General features: G+C 37.8%; 1 protein-coding gene across 5 annotated transcripts in view; it reads right to left on the reverse strand.

Moving 5' to 3' along the window:
• Positions 1–17,517, reverse strand: part of LOC126188977 (signal transducer and activator of transcription 5B) — a 135,015-nt gene that overhangs the window by 11,416 nt on the left and 106,082 nt on the right. For 4 of the 5 annotated variants that reach the window (XM_049930764.1, XM_049930762.1, XM_049930761.1 and 1 more), the window contains one exon: positions 12,970–13,156. In XM_049930764.1, the coding sequence (XP_049786721.1) occupies positions 12,970–13,156 (187 nt within the window). Of the gene's footprint in view, positions 1–1,365; positions 5,741–12,969; positions 13,157–17,517 lie in introns of those variants that run through there. The other variant, XM_049930765.1, reaches the window with a different exon arrangement.

The following is a 17,517-nucleotide window of genomic DNA, read 5'->3' on the forward strand; positions in this document are numbered from 1 at the left end:
GAAACAAAACGTGAATTAACTTAGTATAAATACATAAGCTTGATAAATATCAAGTTCATGATCTTCTAATGGTAGAAATAAATCAGTTAACAACTTGCAGCATCTGTCAAAGAAAATTACTATTCAAATCACTAACTGTACAAAACATTGAAAAGGAGTTAAATTAATAACTACAGATTTGCTATTTAATATTGATATACCTCTGTTACAGTCAAATTTAATGAAAAATATGCCTATAGCAAATAAATACAATGGTTAGCTTTTTGGATCAATACTTTCTAGTGGCTAATATGTTTTGTTTTATCTTTCATACAGTTGATAATGAGCTAATGCTGTAATAGCTTTGGTATCTACTTTGTGATTCACTCTGTAAGTATAATTCTGGGATGATGTGAAGAAGTAACTAATGCCAGAGAAAAACATTGAAACGTATGACAGCAATTGACATTTATTAACATTTTATTTATAGTATACACTGAAATCACAAACATCACAAATGGAGACTTTACATTTTTGACTGGAAAAATTAAAAACATTCTGACGAACCAGTAACATCATATTAATAATATATTTATTACAAAAGTTTCAGTTAATAACTCTCAAGATATATCTGAAACCTGTAAGTGTTAAAAAACTGAAAAGTATATAAAAAGATATGTTACATTTTGTCAAAGAGTCAGCCTTAAAGTCTGTTATGTAATAGCAACACACTGTAAAATTTGTATCTGACAAGTCAGGCTCTGTAAATACTTTGCTGTTAATCATGGAGAATTTCAGGTTTTCTTAAATTGCATTTCCAGAGCCAAATACCTGAGGCATATCCATTACATTTATCTAACATTTCTACATAGTCAAGTCAACATGGATGGAATATTAATAGCACATTTCAAAAGTTACATTCATGAGTAATTCTGTACAACACAATAATGGGAATCATTAAAAATAAGGTGATTATATATCTTAAAGAAAAACAAATATGGAAGGTCCATCAATGCTGGGCAGAACATCATTAACTGTGCAGTTGTCACACTTCTACTAGAAATACATTCTGGGAAACTGTACAGCTCTTGGAGCATAGAGTTTTCATAAAATGTTTTGATATTAATAAAGACAGCACTGCGAGGATCTTACTTTAAAAATTAGTCTGCAATTCCACTAAACTATTTTAAGACTGTCCAGATACTAAAAATGCAGTACTTAGTTCCTATGGGTTGTTGTTAAAGAATATCTAGATCATAATTAGAAAGTTTGACATGACTGTTTACAGGGAGCCATATAATTAAAAAAAATATGACCTGCACATGAAGTGAAAGGAAATGTTTCTGAGAATTTGGTTAATCTATTTCGAGAAAAATAATTCCTGCCATAATTTATATAACAAAAAGGGGAGGGGGGTCCCTTTCCTACTATGCAAGTCCAACAGAGGGATCAACATCCAGTAGGTGTACAAGATACGGAATGTTTTTCTGTAAGCTGCTACTCACACTATGAAACACTGAGAGACATATTTCTTATCATATGCAACATAATTACACCAAACACTAATCACTGGTAAAATGGCCTTTCCATTTATAGTTCTCTGTGGTTCTCTTATCTAAAAGCATCTAAACGAACATTTTTAAGTACCAATGACACATAAAAATCATCAGTGAAATCATTCATCTTATTACTTGCATATCTAGTCTCAATGCAAAGACTAATTAATAGCCCTATCTGTGGCAAAGCACTGCACATGTTAAAGGAATAATGTCCTATTATCAAGATCAACAAACTCAAAAAATGAAAGGGCTTTATTCATCACTCTGATGGGAGACATAAGTAATGATGAAACACGAGTATGATGAAACACGATTATGACAACGAGCAATGTAAGAATTTGTTAGAGAGCACAAATAAATGTGTACAGAGAAAGGAATCCTGAAGCAAATGAATTTAGGTTCACTACAACACACAAAATATAAGTTCTCCTGAAATACTCCTAGTGTTTTTGCAATATGAATTCACAATTCCAATTACTCAATAATATATATTGTCTTCCCATATGCACTGCATCAACAAAGAGAAACTGAAAGCATGCAAACACTTATATGAAGGTCCAAAAAATCTTCATTTACTGATTACAATAAGTACATCCAATCAAAGGAAAAAATTAAACCCATACTTTCACTATCTGAAAGAAACAAAGTATATGTATCACACAGACGAGCAATGATTGAGAGCAGCTTTGTAGATATGCTCCAAAATTACAATAAAAAAACTAGTTATGATCATAAGTTGATGCCACCTGAATGAGACATCATGTGGTCTTGCACAACTTGTACAAATTGATTCTCCTTTCAGTTTAAATTGTGTGGTACCTACTTCAGCCACATCAGACAATAGTATCTCATATTAAGAAACCCACTTGTCCACTCAAAGAAATCTAATCCACTAATGGACTACCATTAACAATGTATGTAACCAGTGTTTCAGGATACCAGCAGTTGCACCTGAAGAAATCATCTGAGATGTTAACGTTGTTACTATAGTGAATACAGATTCTTCAACAACTTATCCAATTAGGATGTTCACCTCAACAGGCCATTAAACTTCATGTGGAATTTAACAATCTGTATGTTCATAGCACGTGTATCAAGCATTCTTAAGGTATCAGGAAAGCAGCAGCCAGTGCTTAAATCCCTGTGTAATTACTGCAAACTACATTATAATTATACTGCATCATCACAGCATCATAGAAATAGGAAAAACTCAGCACAGGCAAATATACAGTCTTCAACTGTAATCTCAGAAACAACTTCATCAGAACTAAAAGCAGCTTATGAAAAGAAAACCACTGCTAACAAGTTCTGAATATTGCATACATCTTGCACTCACTGGTCACCAGACTATTTATTTGTTGTCATGCACAAAGTACGAAGAAATATATTAGTAAGAAGGTAGCAAAACTTATACAGAGAGCAGAAAGCAAAGTTTCAAACTCTCTTCAAAAATTGCATTCAGTTTCCCATCACATTCCGAGGAGAACCTGGGTCTATTGGAAAGTTTCAATTAATGCATGATGAACCTTGTACAGCACTTTGAATACTGCAACTAAAGAGGCTAGAGAGAGAGAGAGAGAGAGAGAGAGAGAGAGAGAGAGAGAGAGAGAGAGGGAGGGGGTGTTCCAAACAAGGGCAAGGAAGAAGATGGTGTGTGTGTGTGTGTGTGTGTGTGTGTGTGTGTGTGTGTGGACAGAGTGGTAGGGTAGTGGAAGGCAACAAGTAAATTCACATGTAGCTTGATGGAGAGTAAAAGAATGGCTATTTCTGACACCATACATACATTAGATTACTGCTCAAGGAACCTAAATAATCGTGGAAATATTCATATACTCAATTATTCTTGTGGGAACAGTGACCTCTCCTATGTGGCTGTACTTCTTGACATACGAAAAAGGAAGTCTTTATTACATAATACAGCTGTTAGGTGCTAGTGAGAATTGACAAGTTCACATTACATCGATGCAAAAGAATTTGATATTTAATTTGTGAAAATCATCAACTATATTAAACTAAGCATTAATTATTTACCTCCTCACACATAAAACACACCCCAGTTATTAAAGACAGTACACACATTCCTGCAAAGTTAGCTTTCTCAGAATTCAATTTGAAATAGATTATAAACACCGTCAATATCACTTTAAATGCTCCACAAATACTGATGTGATTAAAGTATTATTTTATTTTCTTTTAAAATTTTCAAAAATTTCATGAAAGACAAATATACCTAAGCTACACATCTTTCTTCTACTGCCATATATCATTCGATAAACATTATTATTATAAACAATATAATAATAAAAATTCTAAGTACAATACATGTTTTGCTCCCGCACTTACCCTGTTCTCTTTTTTCCTTTATTTCTATTTTGCATCTTTTCTTTAATAAAATTTTGTTAAAACTTCTGAGGTATCACTGATACCTGACAAGTTACAACTATCAACTCACAACAAAACAACGCACATTAAACATTCTATAGTTACAAAAATATTTACACAATATAGAATAATGTTTATGAAAATGTCAGTGACAGCACAACATTACATCTTATAGACATACACAATGAGAAGACACTATGACAATCAAAAACAACTGTAACCATTTTATCAGTTCATTTCACACAACATGTATCAACAGGCAAGATTACTTTCATATATACCTAGCAGATATGCCTACTCTTACCCTTTCAAATGTTGAAACAATACAAATTTTCAGTTTTTACAACATACTTATGAAAGATTATGAAACCAAAACTATTAGTCTCTGATCCACAGCACTGAAAAACCAAACATGCAACTTCAAATATATCTGAAGCAGCATTACTCTGAACAACAAATCGGGTCTGATTCATGTTGTGCAAAATGTAAATAGGCAGAGAATGGGCATGATTTTATTTTTTTACTGACACAAACAATTAGATCTAACCTTTAAACATCACATATGATACCAGTTCTGAATAATATTAAAGAGAGAAGGCCTCCTTAAAATTATTGCATACTATCACAACACATGACATATACTATTTCTCAGAGAGAAAGGAGTCATTTAACACAAAAAAATCTGACATTTATGAAGATAATGTAATATGGTGGGAAATGGTAAAAAATGTTACTGCGACATATTTGGGGCAAAGTCATAAAGAAAAACTGACAGAGGAAAATCTGTATGTTTCTTAATGGAATCAGAATGAACATTATTTTTGGACGGTGTGATAAACAGAAATGTAGGACAGGGTGATTCCCCATTTTGAGAACTGAGACAATTTCTACAGTGCTGAAAGAACTGCATTGTCCTACACTCTCTCAAAAAAAAAAAAAAACACCTACATCATGAGAACTGGACCGCTGTCTTGTAGGGGCAAATGAAGTCTGGGAAGATATAACATATTATTTTTCAGCCATGTGCCTTGGAATCAATTTCAAATTAATTTTTACTAAAAAATGTAAAAACATGGTACTGACATAGCATAACAATACAGTAAAAAAAGTCTGTCTTCGCAGCTATCAAAATTCCAGCTGCTGTCAACAAATTACTTCCCAATCGTTAACGACTCAATTGAAACAGATGAAAAAAGGAATATTTCAAAACTGAGCCAAAATTCTGGTGGCTGGTAAACACGTAGTATGCATACAAATGCAGAAAATTTAGGCTGCAAAATCATGCACAACATTTAACACAGTAAGTTTGATTACTTCTCGGTAATGACAATGTTTCATTAGTACATGTAAGTAGACAAAATATGTTCAAAAGTGGGTTATTTACAAACATCAGTCCCCATATTCATTTTAGGAACTTCTAATACAATCATCAGTTAATACAGTAATAAGAGATCTTTTCAAACTGGGAATGAAAATTTAATGTCATAAAATGTATACACAAAGGCCTTTTTGAAAAATGAGGAAAAAAGGAAAAATGATATAAAAACTGATGACAAGATGCACATTTTACTATTCTACAAAATATTTTAATATAAAAGTTAAAATTTAAATGCAACAAAACAATTCAGATGCATAAAATGTCCAACTGCATCACCACTATGTCATTCTGCAGTTAATCCTAAAATAATTTACGGAATTCTCTTGGCGACACTTCAGTCTATGCCACTATACAATCACTCCTTGCCAGCTGCACTGTGTGTCTGATGTCATGGATGTAAAACTGGCAAACATCCTTTTATAAATCCATCACAGTATGTAAACTGGTGTTAAATAAAAAAGCAAAATATCAGAATGCTGCATTTGGAAAGCTTTCTGTAATTTATTTCATAACCAAATAGCTAACATCAGACACAGTAAAAACTGAATGATAAGAAAAGGCCCTGTAAAAAGCACAATGTTACAAAATGAAAGTATTATAGGGCAATGGAAAAAGATAAAAACAACTCTAACCAAAGAATTTAACTATAAGTGAAAGAAAACACACAAATCAAAATTCTTGGCAGTTTAAAACTATGTAGTGTCCGTGCTCAACTCCAGGTATGTAAGAAATTCCAGCCATAACAAAGAAATTAGTAGATCAGTTCTGATAGTTGTCTAATCTCTAATGACAAGAAATCTGAACAATAATTACCAAAATGTGTGGGCCCTTTTAGATGAAACATGATTTTCCCCACAACCCAGCCCTCTTCTGACACATTTTTGCATTTACTTGGGCCACAAAACTTTCAAAGATTGAACCAGTTATTGTTTTACTCTTTGCATGGTAATCAAAGAGAAATATTCGTTCTGTACCCGGCAGATGAAAAAAAAATTAACTTTTTGGTGCAGTGCTATCAGCTTCCAATGGCTACTTTCATTGCTGTTTAACTTTTGGCAGGAATGGTAGACCCACAAAATCTTGATGACTTACATTGTTCCTACACCACCCACCCCATTTCAGAGATCTCCTTCTCATACTCTTTTGACCATAGGAAATTGTTGTGTAGAGAAACGAATGTAGTGGAGATAAAAGAAAACATCCATCTGCAGTGTAGTTCAGCAGTGTGTGCAATCTCCAGTCATGAACAGAAAAATGCACACACTGTTCAGACTGTCAACATACCTCATGGGGATATTTCTAGGTTACACCATGTGCATGTCATCACAGTACAGCAATAAGGACAGTCAGCAGCACAGCAACAGAGACAGTCAGCATGGGAAGCTCTCCACCAAGTTGGCGTACACTACATTGACATCATTTGAACAATGAATGCTACCATGAGAGACAAAACTCTGAAGCTAGTTGAAGATTGCTGTGGCCAGTAGCAGTGATGAACAGTAGGGGCTCTATTCAGCAATACATAATACTGACTTTTCATGCTTTCCCAACGGATCTGTTGCAAATACGCTTCTCGGGTTTGCCGCCGGATTGTATTGTGTAAATTGTACAATATTTCTTCGATGCAACTGCTCGATATCATCAGGTGGTGGTAGCTGCTGCTGTCACCGCTACAAGGCGCGACTGATGATAATCGTGTGGCGGCGTCGGAATTTATCATGACGGGAGCAGGCAATACGCGTGCGCAAGAAGACGCTCATAGTTGGAGAAAGCGGCGCTCCTGGTGCCCCCTACTGGGAGCTGCAGAAAGGCCATCCATGCGTGCGCATTGGGCAATAACTGTGCTGCCGGACGCTCCTGCGGATAAAGTTTGAACTAAATCTCAGCTACGCGTTGCATCACTTGAGGAAACGGAAGTTCTTATTTTCCCTGTTTTTGATTTAATGGCAGCCAGTGCTGGATTCCAGGCGGCACTCAGTTGAAAACCTGCATCCCTGTTGATTAGATTGTCCGCTGTGCGAATATATATGGCCTCCTTAATAACACAGTCCCAAAAAGATGACGCTGGGGATAAAATTTCCGTCTGTTCGTAAAGCATATGATGTCCCGTGTCCAGGCAATGTTCCGCTACCGCTGATTTATCAGGTTGCCCCAGGCGTGTATGACGATGATGTTCGACGCAGCGTTCTTGCACGGTTCGGCATGTCTGTCCAATATAAGATTTTCCACATTGGCATGGGATTTTGTACACGCCACGTTTTCTGAGGCCGAGGTCGTCTTTGACAGAGCACAATAAATTCCTCAATTTTGCTGGTGGCCGAAAAACACACTTGACGTCGTGTTTTTTGAGGATTCTTTCTATTCTCGAAGACATGCCGCCAAAATAGGGCAAGAAAGCTGTTGCAGTGGGTGCCTCCACATCTTCATATACAACCTTGCGTCGAGTTTGCTGAGAACGGAATGCATAGCATATCTGCCTTTCGGAATAGCCATTCTGTTGGAATACCGTTCTCAGGTGTTGTAGCTCACCAGGTAGGCTGTCGGCATCTGAGACTACATGTGCTCTATGCACCAAAGAGCATAGTACACTACCGCGTTGAGCAGGATGATGGCAACTTGTGGCCTGCAAATATAGCTCTGTATGAGTGGATTTGCGATAGACGCTGTGTCCCAATGTACCGTCAGCTCTTCTTCTGACTAAGACGTCCAGGAATGGTAAGAGGCCATCTTTTTCCACTTCCATAGTGAACTGTATATTGGGATGTAGCGAGTTCAGATTTCCGAGAAACACAGGTAATGTCTCTACTCCGTGGGGCCACACCACAAAGGTATCGTCTACATACCGCCAAAAATAAGAAGGTTTGAGACTTGCCGACTGTAGTGCTTTTTCCTCAAAGTCTTCCATAAAATAGTTGGCCACCATGGGAGACAGTGGACTTCCCATGGCGACACCGTCCACTTGTTCAAAATACTGGTCATTAAATAAGAAATAAGTTGAGGTAAGCACATGTTTAAACAACGCCACAATGTCTCTCTCAAACTGGCTGCTGATAAGCTCTAACGAGTCCTGCAGAGGTACTTTCGTAAACAAAGATATAACGTCAAAACTAACTAAAATATCCGACGCTTGTAACTTAAGTGTCTTCAGGCGACCTACGAAGTCCTCTGAATTCTGGATATGGTGATCACAGTTGCCTGTGAGAGGTCCCAACAGTGTAGTAAGATATTTGGCCAGAAAATAAGTAGGAGCTCCAATGTTGCTCACTATTGAGCGAAGAGGTGTCCCATCCTTGTGAATCTTAGGTAGGCCGTAAAGTCTTGGGGGAACTGCAGCCTGTTGGCGTAGGCCTTTGGTCACTTTAGAAGGAATAGAACTCTTCTTGAGGAGATCTAATGTTTTTCTCTGTATTTTGCCAGTCGGATCCTCTCTTAGCTTGCGATAGGCAGGATCGTCGAGCAGTACCTCCATCTTGCTGTTGTATTCAACTCGTGAGAGAAGGACGGTGGCGTTCCCCTTGTCGGCAGGTAAAATGACGAGGTCTTTGTCTGATCTCAAATCTTGCAGGGCCTTCCTTTCTGCTGAGCTGATGTTGTACTTGCTCTGTGGGGATCGTGTTAAAATTCGGCAGGTGTCCCTCCTGATCTCTTCTGCAACGTCACTGGGAAGCTTCAAAATCGCCTGTTCTATGCCAGCTAGGACATCTCAGATTGGAGCTGTCCGTGGTGTTGGTGCATAGTTCAAACCTTTCTCGAGCACTGCAACAGCTGCGTCTTCCAGGATTCTACCCGTGAAATTAAACACGGTGCGTCGATGTGGTGCATTCCCTACTTGCTGTTGGGCCTCAAGACGAGAATACTTGGACATTTGGCGGGCCTTGGCTTGTTGTTTTGACCAGTCTGCTAGCGCCCAGGTAGCGCTATCTACCCAATCCCATGATAACGCTGAAAGTTTCGAAGAGATTTTCAGATGCAGTGATAGCAATTTTGTGGACACCATGTGCAGTTCCCGTCTTGTATAACGTACCCTCTCTCTCGCACGGCGGACAATCTAATCAACAGGGATGCAGGTTTTCAACTGAGCGCCGCCTGGAATCCAGCACTGGCTGCCATTAAATCAAAAACAGGGAAAATAAGAACTTCCGTTTCCTCAAGTGACACAACGCGTAGCTGAGATTTAGTTCAAACTTTATCCGCAGGAGCGTCCGGCAGCACAGTTATTGCCCAATGCGCACGCGTGGATGGCCTTTCTGCAGCTCCCAGTAGGGGGCACCAGGAGCGCCGCTTTCTCCAACTATGAGCGTCTTCTCGCGCACGCATATTGCCTGCTCCCGTCATGATAAATTCCGACGCCGCCACGCGATTATCATCAGTCGCGCCTTGTAGCGGTGACAGCAGCAGCTACCACCACCTGATGATGTCGAGCAGTTGCATTGAAGAAATATTGTACGATTTACACAATACGATCTGGCGGCAAACCCGAGAAGTGTATTTGCAATACATAATACTGTTTTTAATGTGTTCTTGTACTTGCACACACTTTATTAAAGTAACATGTAAGAACATTTTATTTCATTAATTTAAGCACTAGAAGAAGCTATACATTATGACTTTTTGACCTTTATCTGTCCAACATAATAAATATATAATAAGACAGTGGAATAACCTGTTGTAGTAGACTTCCATTAGCTTCATTCAAACATTGAGGAAACACCACTGTTTACAAATAATAAGCCTAATGAAACTGGAATAAAACTTTCTAATTGTTATACTGTGGTATCGTGCACATATCAAACATGGCTCATCACTATTGAGGGTTATTTCAGGGTTTTGTAGTGTTGGAACTGAATCCTGAAATCTACTTTCCAGCTCTATAGCCAAAACTTTGATGATGGAATGATCTTTCTATATGATAATTTACAAGCATACCTCACCAATACCATGCCTCCTGCAGCAATCAAATAATTGAGATGGCTTGTGGTAATTGCTGATAAGAACACATGCCACCTTCACACTGGATGGCCTCAGGAAGGTCAACGTCAAGGAGTGGTACACATTTTAGCAGCAATGTGCTGACCACTTATGGACAGCACAACGAGAATGATTCAAGCATGTTGCAGTGCTCCTGGTGGAGCTAATTGGTATTCAGTGTTATCCTGCATTAGATTTTGATTTCACAAAAGTGCAAAGATGTGCACTTTTGGATAAACTGCCTTTATTTTGGTAACTCTTACATTTTTATTTCACAATAAAGTTATTCTGTGCTTATTCTTTCACTCTCTGCTGCCATTTAATCTAAGTTGACACATATTCATAGATAAGCAGGTGGCCCAAAAATGATTCAATAATTGACACATTACTTATATTATCAAACAATATACCACAATAAACTGAAACCGAAAGTCCAATGATATCCACCCCATCCCAATGATATCAATTTATATCAATCCCATACCTGTGCCAAGAGAATAAAAATTTGCACCAGGCTCTCAAAATACATGGTTGTCTCTTCTACATATTGTTGAGTCTCAGTCTTGTACTACTAGTATCCTGAGCACAAACTGCAGCTGCCAAAGCTCAAGGCACCACAGTCAAACACTGATAGGTTTTCACAGATATCTGGAACCATATAGCCTACAATTATTCCCATATATGAAGGGAGGATGGTATAGGATTCATCCAGTGGACTCAGTGTTCGAAGTGACCCCACAGTTTTCATTGGTCTGTGGGGAATTTAGGGACCAGGTAAATACTTACTGAAAGATCAGATCCTTCAAACCGATGACAACAACCACAGAATGAATGTGATTTCCAACTGTAGATATGTAACCATGTTGAACAAGACTGCATTCCACATGGATTAAAAGCCCTACACAATGACAAGAAAAGCGTCACACAGCGAGCAGTTCAGTATCAATAACAGCTTCATTCAGTTTGTGCTCAACACTGCAGTAACATGACACACAGAGACGTATAACACTTTGATAGAGTCAGGATAGTGGCTTTAGTTTCAGCAGGTCATACACAGCAAGATGTTGCTGATCAGTTACATGTCACTCAATGTGGTGCATCTGAGGTGTGGTGAAAGTACAGAGAGATGGTAAATGTGAACGACATACCTCATAGTGGTCATCCTTGCATACAAGGACCAATGCAGGACCGTTTCCCTCCAACTGTCGGCTTGCAGGTGCTCAACATCAACTGCCAGAAATATTGGAAATGACTTGTACCAGGCCATAGGGACTTGTATCTCAGACCAAACAGTGTTTAGTAGATTGGATCAGTGTGGTCTTCATTCCAGAAGACCTATGAGAAGTTTTGCAGTCAACCAACGGAACCAACACAATTGAAGGACCTGGGCTCCTGCACATCAACATTGGACCATTGCAGAATGGAGTACTGTGATGTTTACTGATGAGACCAGGCACAATTTGCAACCGGTTTGGAAGAGCATGACACGACATCAGGAATGTCAATATGTTCAAGAAGTTCATCTGTTTGCAGGTGAATGAGTAGTATTCTGGGTGGCAATTGCCATAGATTCTCATCTATGGCAATTTGACTGTTCCCCAATAACTGTAAGAGGTCCTACAAATGACTGTATGGACCTACAGGCTTGAAGTCAGTGACAACTTTATCCTAGTTGATGACAATGCAAGACCACACTGTATTCTAGCAGTGTCTCGAATCTTCCAAGATGCAAAATCAAACAAACGCATGGGCTGGCACAACCGAGCATATTATATTTATTTCGTTAATAAGGTATAGTACAAACCTCAATGGGTGTGCTATAAGAAGTCATTATAGTAAGCTCTACATACGATATTCCGAACTTTTGTTGAGGTGTGTCTTTTCAATTTCAGAGTGACATATAATACGAATAGTAAAAGTAGTTATCCTCCAGCGAGTAAACTGCACTCTTGTTTCCGTAGTAATGTTCCATTATTCTTAATTCTTACTACTCATGCTGTGACATGGTGACAACTATGAAGTCGAAAAATATTATGAAGTTTAAGCAAAATATGCACAAAGATATTGTGTTTTATACTAGTACAACAGCAAATCACTCTGGAGATAGGCAAAGTGTCCCATTGTTGTGACAGCAGAAACATAAATATTCATGAAGAACTCAATGGTATTTGTTCATGCTCTGAGTTGAGAAAATAAATTTAGCAGGTCTACAGAGCTACACTAGTGTAGTCTGTTCAAAGACAAATTTTAGATCAAGTAACAGAAATTTTTTTTTTTTTTTATACAAATGTAACTTCTCAAGTAATCAGATGATCTTCCAAAGAGATACAATACATACAATCATGACTGCTGATACTTCCACAAAGAATGAGCAGGAATGAGGGCCAAAACAGATCAAATGTACAATAGTGTGAAATTAAAATTATCAAGAAGAAGAGAAAATTTATATACATTGCGAAATACAGCCAGGTAATAGCACAAAACACTGATTTCTATGATGATTTTGGTTGGAAACACTATACCATAAAATTCCTATATGATGCAGTTCCATGCCTCTTTCTTGTTAACGAATAACAAACAACATTGAATGGGCTATTGCAATCACGCATGCGCGTACCCATCCACACACACACACACACACACACACACACACACACACACACCTCTGAAATGTTTTACTATGCAACTGTTTTGTTTACTTACCTACTGACTGACTCACTGGTAGCGCTGGCAACTGATGGTGTATCTCGGGGGATGCTGGGGTCTGGAGAATGTGGATACATCTGTGGTGTTGCTGGGTAGCTGCCTACAGAACCAGGTCCACCCCAACCAGGGACATGAGTCACCAATAGAGGTTTCACATATCCATTAATTGACTGTTGTTGGTTCTCTGCAAGCAGACGTTGGTTTTACATAATTCCACATTCATCCATTTACACAGGCTATTTGGCATTTACAGCACTACTATATTTCTAATTCTATGGAAGTCATTTTTCAATGATATTGTACTGCATTCCATTCAGCTATTAAAAAATTATTCCCATGAACATTTTCACAATTTTAACTGCTATCCAATATACAGAGGAGGGATACAACAGCAACAGAAAAGTAGTGTTGTCAATTTTCCTACCAGAACTACACCGGAAAGCAGTACAGTAATAAACATTTTCGTAGGTGCATACTTAATGATATAAATGTTAACCAGTAGTGAATGCCATCTCTAACCATGATGCACAAGTGGTCATACTAAATAACTTACCTCACGGTAATGAAGTGGTGTCATAGTAAACAGTGTAATTAATGAATAATAAACAGAATGTTTCACTGTCGCATTACAGGAAGTTGACACAAGGAATGTATAAAATGCAACAGATGTCAACCCCAAATTTAATGTATTTGCATTTGGATTTTTAGTAATCTTGAATACCTTCCTTCCCAGGACAATAATGCAGTACAGGATTAATAAGATATTTATACACATATCATAAATTAAAGTACCATGCAGCAGTTTCTGTCTGTGTGTTGAGGCAAATCTCAGGAATATCTCTAAGGATTTTGGTATGGTTTTCACTAATAGATAGATTCATGAGGAAAGTTTGTGTACATTATTGTTGCCCACAACAACACACAAATCACTTAGCCACAGAGTTTAGTGCTACCCATGGGAAGCCAGGATGGGTCACTAGTCAAAATATATGTGCAACATAAAGAGAACTGTGTGAAATGGTCAGGACAAACAAAGAAGTAGGGCCAATTCCATTTTAAAGGAAATGTTGTGCTGCCTTAAGGAAAGTGATTACAAAATTTAAAAAAAATATGCATAACGTCTGAAATTAATGATTCAGGTAACTAAATTAAATCTATATGGCAAATAGTTAAAAGGAAAACTGAGAAATCAGTTAAGGAATGAAAGATTAAGAAAACAGTCAAATGAAATATGATAGCAGTCAGGTAGCCAACATATTTCACAATAACTTCCTGGAAGTAGCTCAGAAGATTGGCACGGACAATTCATGGGATAAAGCAATACAACACATGCAGGATGCAATCTAATATACATGCTCTGCCTAATAAATTAATAATGTAATTAACTTACTTAAAACTAAAAACCAAGAATTAATAATATCTCAAAGCACTAAAATCCAGTTCTTTGGAATGTATTCAGTCACACAGGCAATACATAGTTACCATAGGCGCTATTTCCAGACAGACTGAAGATATCAGACCCATTTATAAGAAAAGAAGTAAGAACAGATATTAATAAATACCAACTGGTACTACCACTTACCTCCTCCTCACAAGTATTGGGAAAGTTTATGTATGCGAGAATCACAGTGCACCTCTCTCAATGAAAGAGAAACTTAGTTTCAATTTTTCGGAGCCAGTGGCTCCTGCCAGGAGAAAGGTTGACAGGAAAGAAGAGGGATGAAGGAAAAGGAATGGCGAGTTTTAGGAAATGGGGAGAATTCGGGAAAATCGCACAGAACCTTGGGTCGAAGTAGACTTACTGTATGGGAAGAGAAGGAAGTCTCTCCTGACACAGGGTTCCATGTGACTTTCCTGAACTCACCTGATTTCCTAACCAGCCCCCCTTTTCCTTCATCCCACTTTCTTCCCCTTCAACCCTACTGCCAGAAGAAGGAGCCACTGGCTCTGTAAGCCTGCATGTTTCTTTAGCCTTTGTATGTGTTCCCTCCAGCTGCTGTGCTTGCTGAGTAGATTTCTATCTATCCAATTACATCATATTTTCAAAAAATGAATATTTTTTGTTTAGTCCCAGTTTAGATTTCAAATGCTATTCTTCAGTTCACAAATCAGATCACACAAAATGTAAGTGACAAAATTTTGCCAGTTGATGTTTTCTGTGACTTATCAGAGCATTTGATTGTTCACAATAGTCTCCTAATGAAGCTCAAATATTATGATATCAGAGGTTTTATTGGCAACTCGTTTACACTCTACCTAATTAAATGGATGAAGAGTGGCACATTAAGAAATCCAACGAGGATACAAAATAAAATAGCGTTTTCAGAATGGGGAATAATACCCACAAGAGGGTTCACTGTTGTTTTTGTTACATATAAATGATCCAACATCATATATCCATGAAGCAATGTAGTTCTTTTTGTTGACAATTTAATTATTGTAAACCAAATCTAATGGAGAAACTTCAACACTTGAAAACATTAAGAATATTTTACTGAAAACTAATTAGTTTCTCAGCAAATGCACTGTCACTGAAGCCTGATAAAACAAAATACACACAACTGAGTACTGCACAAAGCCTGCCCCCACAACTAGAAATAATACATCCGAATACTTCCATATGGTGCATGACACACGGAAACACATAATAGACAACAGTTAACACTACAGTCAAAGAAGCTTAAGCAAATCCCTGGTAACTGGCGCACTGCCAGTTACCAGGGATTTGCTTAAGCTTCTTTGACTGTAGTGTTAACTGTTGTGTTAACTGTTGTCACCTTTCAGGTGAGAAGCTCAAACAACTGCAGGTGAACAGAGTAGTTGTCTATAGAGCTGCAACAACACTGAGTCATTGCCATAGAGATGTTTACAAAATCGCTTTACATGACTGGTTGCAATACACACATGAAGCTGTTGAGTCCAGCCTACTGCAATTTTCAAGGATCAGCATGTGCCAACTCTACTGCAATGTTTGAACTCTTGCTCTTTTTCTAGTAAGAGTACACACATTCACACACCATGAGTATGTTCATTTTGGTGTCTGTGTGGTTGTGTGAAAAAATGAATGTACTGTTACTCGAAAAAAAGCAAGAGCTCAAAAGCTAGTGTTAGCTGTCATCTATTAGTTTCTGTGTTATTTTATGTAATTTTTGATCCACAAATTTTCCATTATTGCTATTCTCAAGTGTTTATATTGATATGAACCTGAAATGGATATCACATGTTATGGAACTTTTCAACGTTTAAGCTCTGTAAGTTTTGCATCATGAATAATATTAGATTTTGGAGATGAAAATGTCAAAAAAGTTACCTACTTTTCTATTTTCATTCACTAATCTCTTATGACATCATATTCTGGGGTAATCTGACAGACAGGGAAAAAAGTTTGTTGCGAAGCAGCAAGTAATAAGGATAATACACTGACCAGTTAGAACATTATAACCACCAACCTACTATCAGCATAAACCTGTCCAGGCAACAGCAGTGTTATCTGGTGAGGAATGACTGTTAGTCACACATAAGCACAGTGCATGCAGTATCAGTGAGCATTCTGTCCACCTGTAGAATGGGGAAAGTGCGTAACTCATCTGAGTTTGACGGAGGGCAGATTGTGATGGCCCGGAGGCCAGGCACGAGCGTTTCGGAAACTGCAGGACTTGATACGTGTTTGAGGACTGCCATGGTGAGTGTCTTCAACACATGGTGAAACCAACATGAAATCACATCCAGACATCACAGGATTGGGCGGTCACCCCTCACTACAGATGTCAGACGTAGTAGGCTGGACAGACTGATAAAACAGCACTGTTCGGAAAAGCCAACAGAACCCCGAGTCAGGGGAGACCTAATAAACAGTACCCCTTTTCCTAAACCTCTCCAGTCCTTTTCCTTCGCCCCTCTTCCTTCCCCTTCAACTCTTCTGCCAGAAGGAGGCTCTGGCTCCGGAAGCTTGCACAAGTTAAACCTTTTTGTGTGTATGTATTCTACTGCCGCTGCTTGGTGAGTAGATATTTTATCTATCCAGTTACATTATATTATAAATAATTGATTATTTTCATTGTTATATAAAGGAGTGAGGTATTCGGGCACAAAAATCTTTGACCACCAACCTAGTGATGTACAGAATTTAATAGATACTAAAATTAACTTAAAACTGAACAGGAATCACATTTGCTTCAAGTCTCCTTCCACTCCAAAATGAATTGCACAAAGCTATTGTAAATCATTAATTGTTAATAACAAAATAAGGATACACCATAATTTAAGACAAACGTGAAACGCTACCATAATTGTCACTAGGAAGTGTATTAATATTATAATACTGATTTGTTGTATATCGTCATGAGTGATCATGATTACAATCTGCTGAAGACACAAATCATTAACTGTATGGGATAGTTTGTAATGCTGATTTGTTGTGCATAATCATAAGTGGTCATAATTACAATCTGTGGAATACATAAACATTAACTGTATGGTATGATAAAGGGAAAGAGGTAAGGTGTGAGTGAAAACTGGATGTAAATGGTAATGAAATGATGATGA

This window comes from Schistocerca cancellata, chromosome 5 (assembly GCF_023864275.1).
Source record: "Schistocerca cancellata isolate TAMUIC-IGC-003103 chromosome 5, iqSchCanc2.1, whole genome shotgun sequence".
NCBI lineage: Eukaryota > Metazoa > Arthropoda > Insecta > Orthoptera > Acrididae > Schistocerca > Schistocerca cancellata.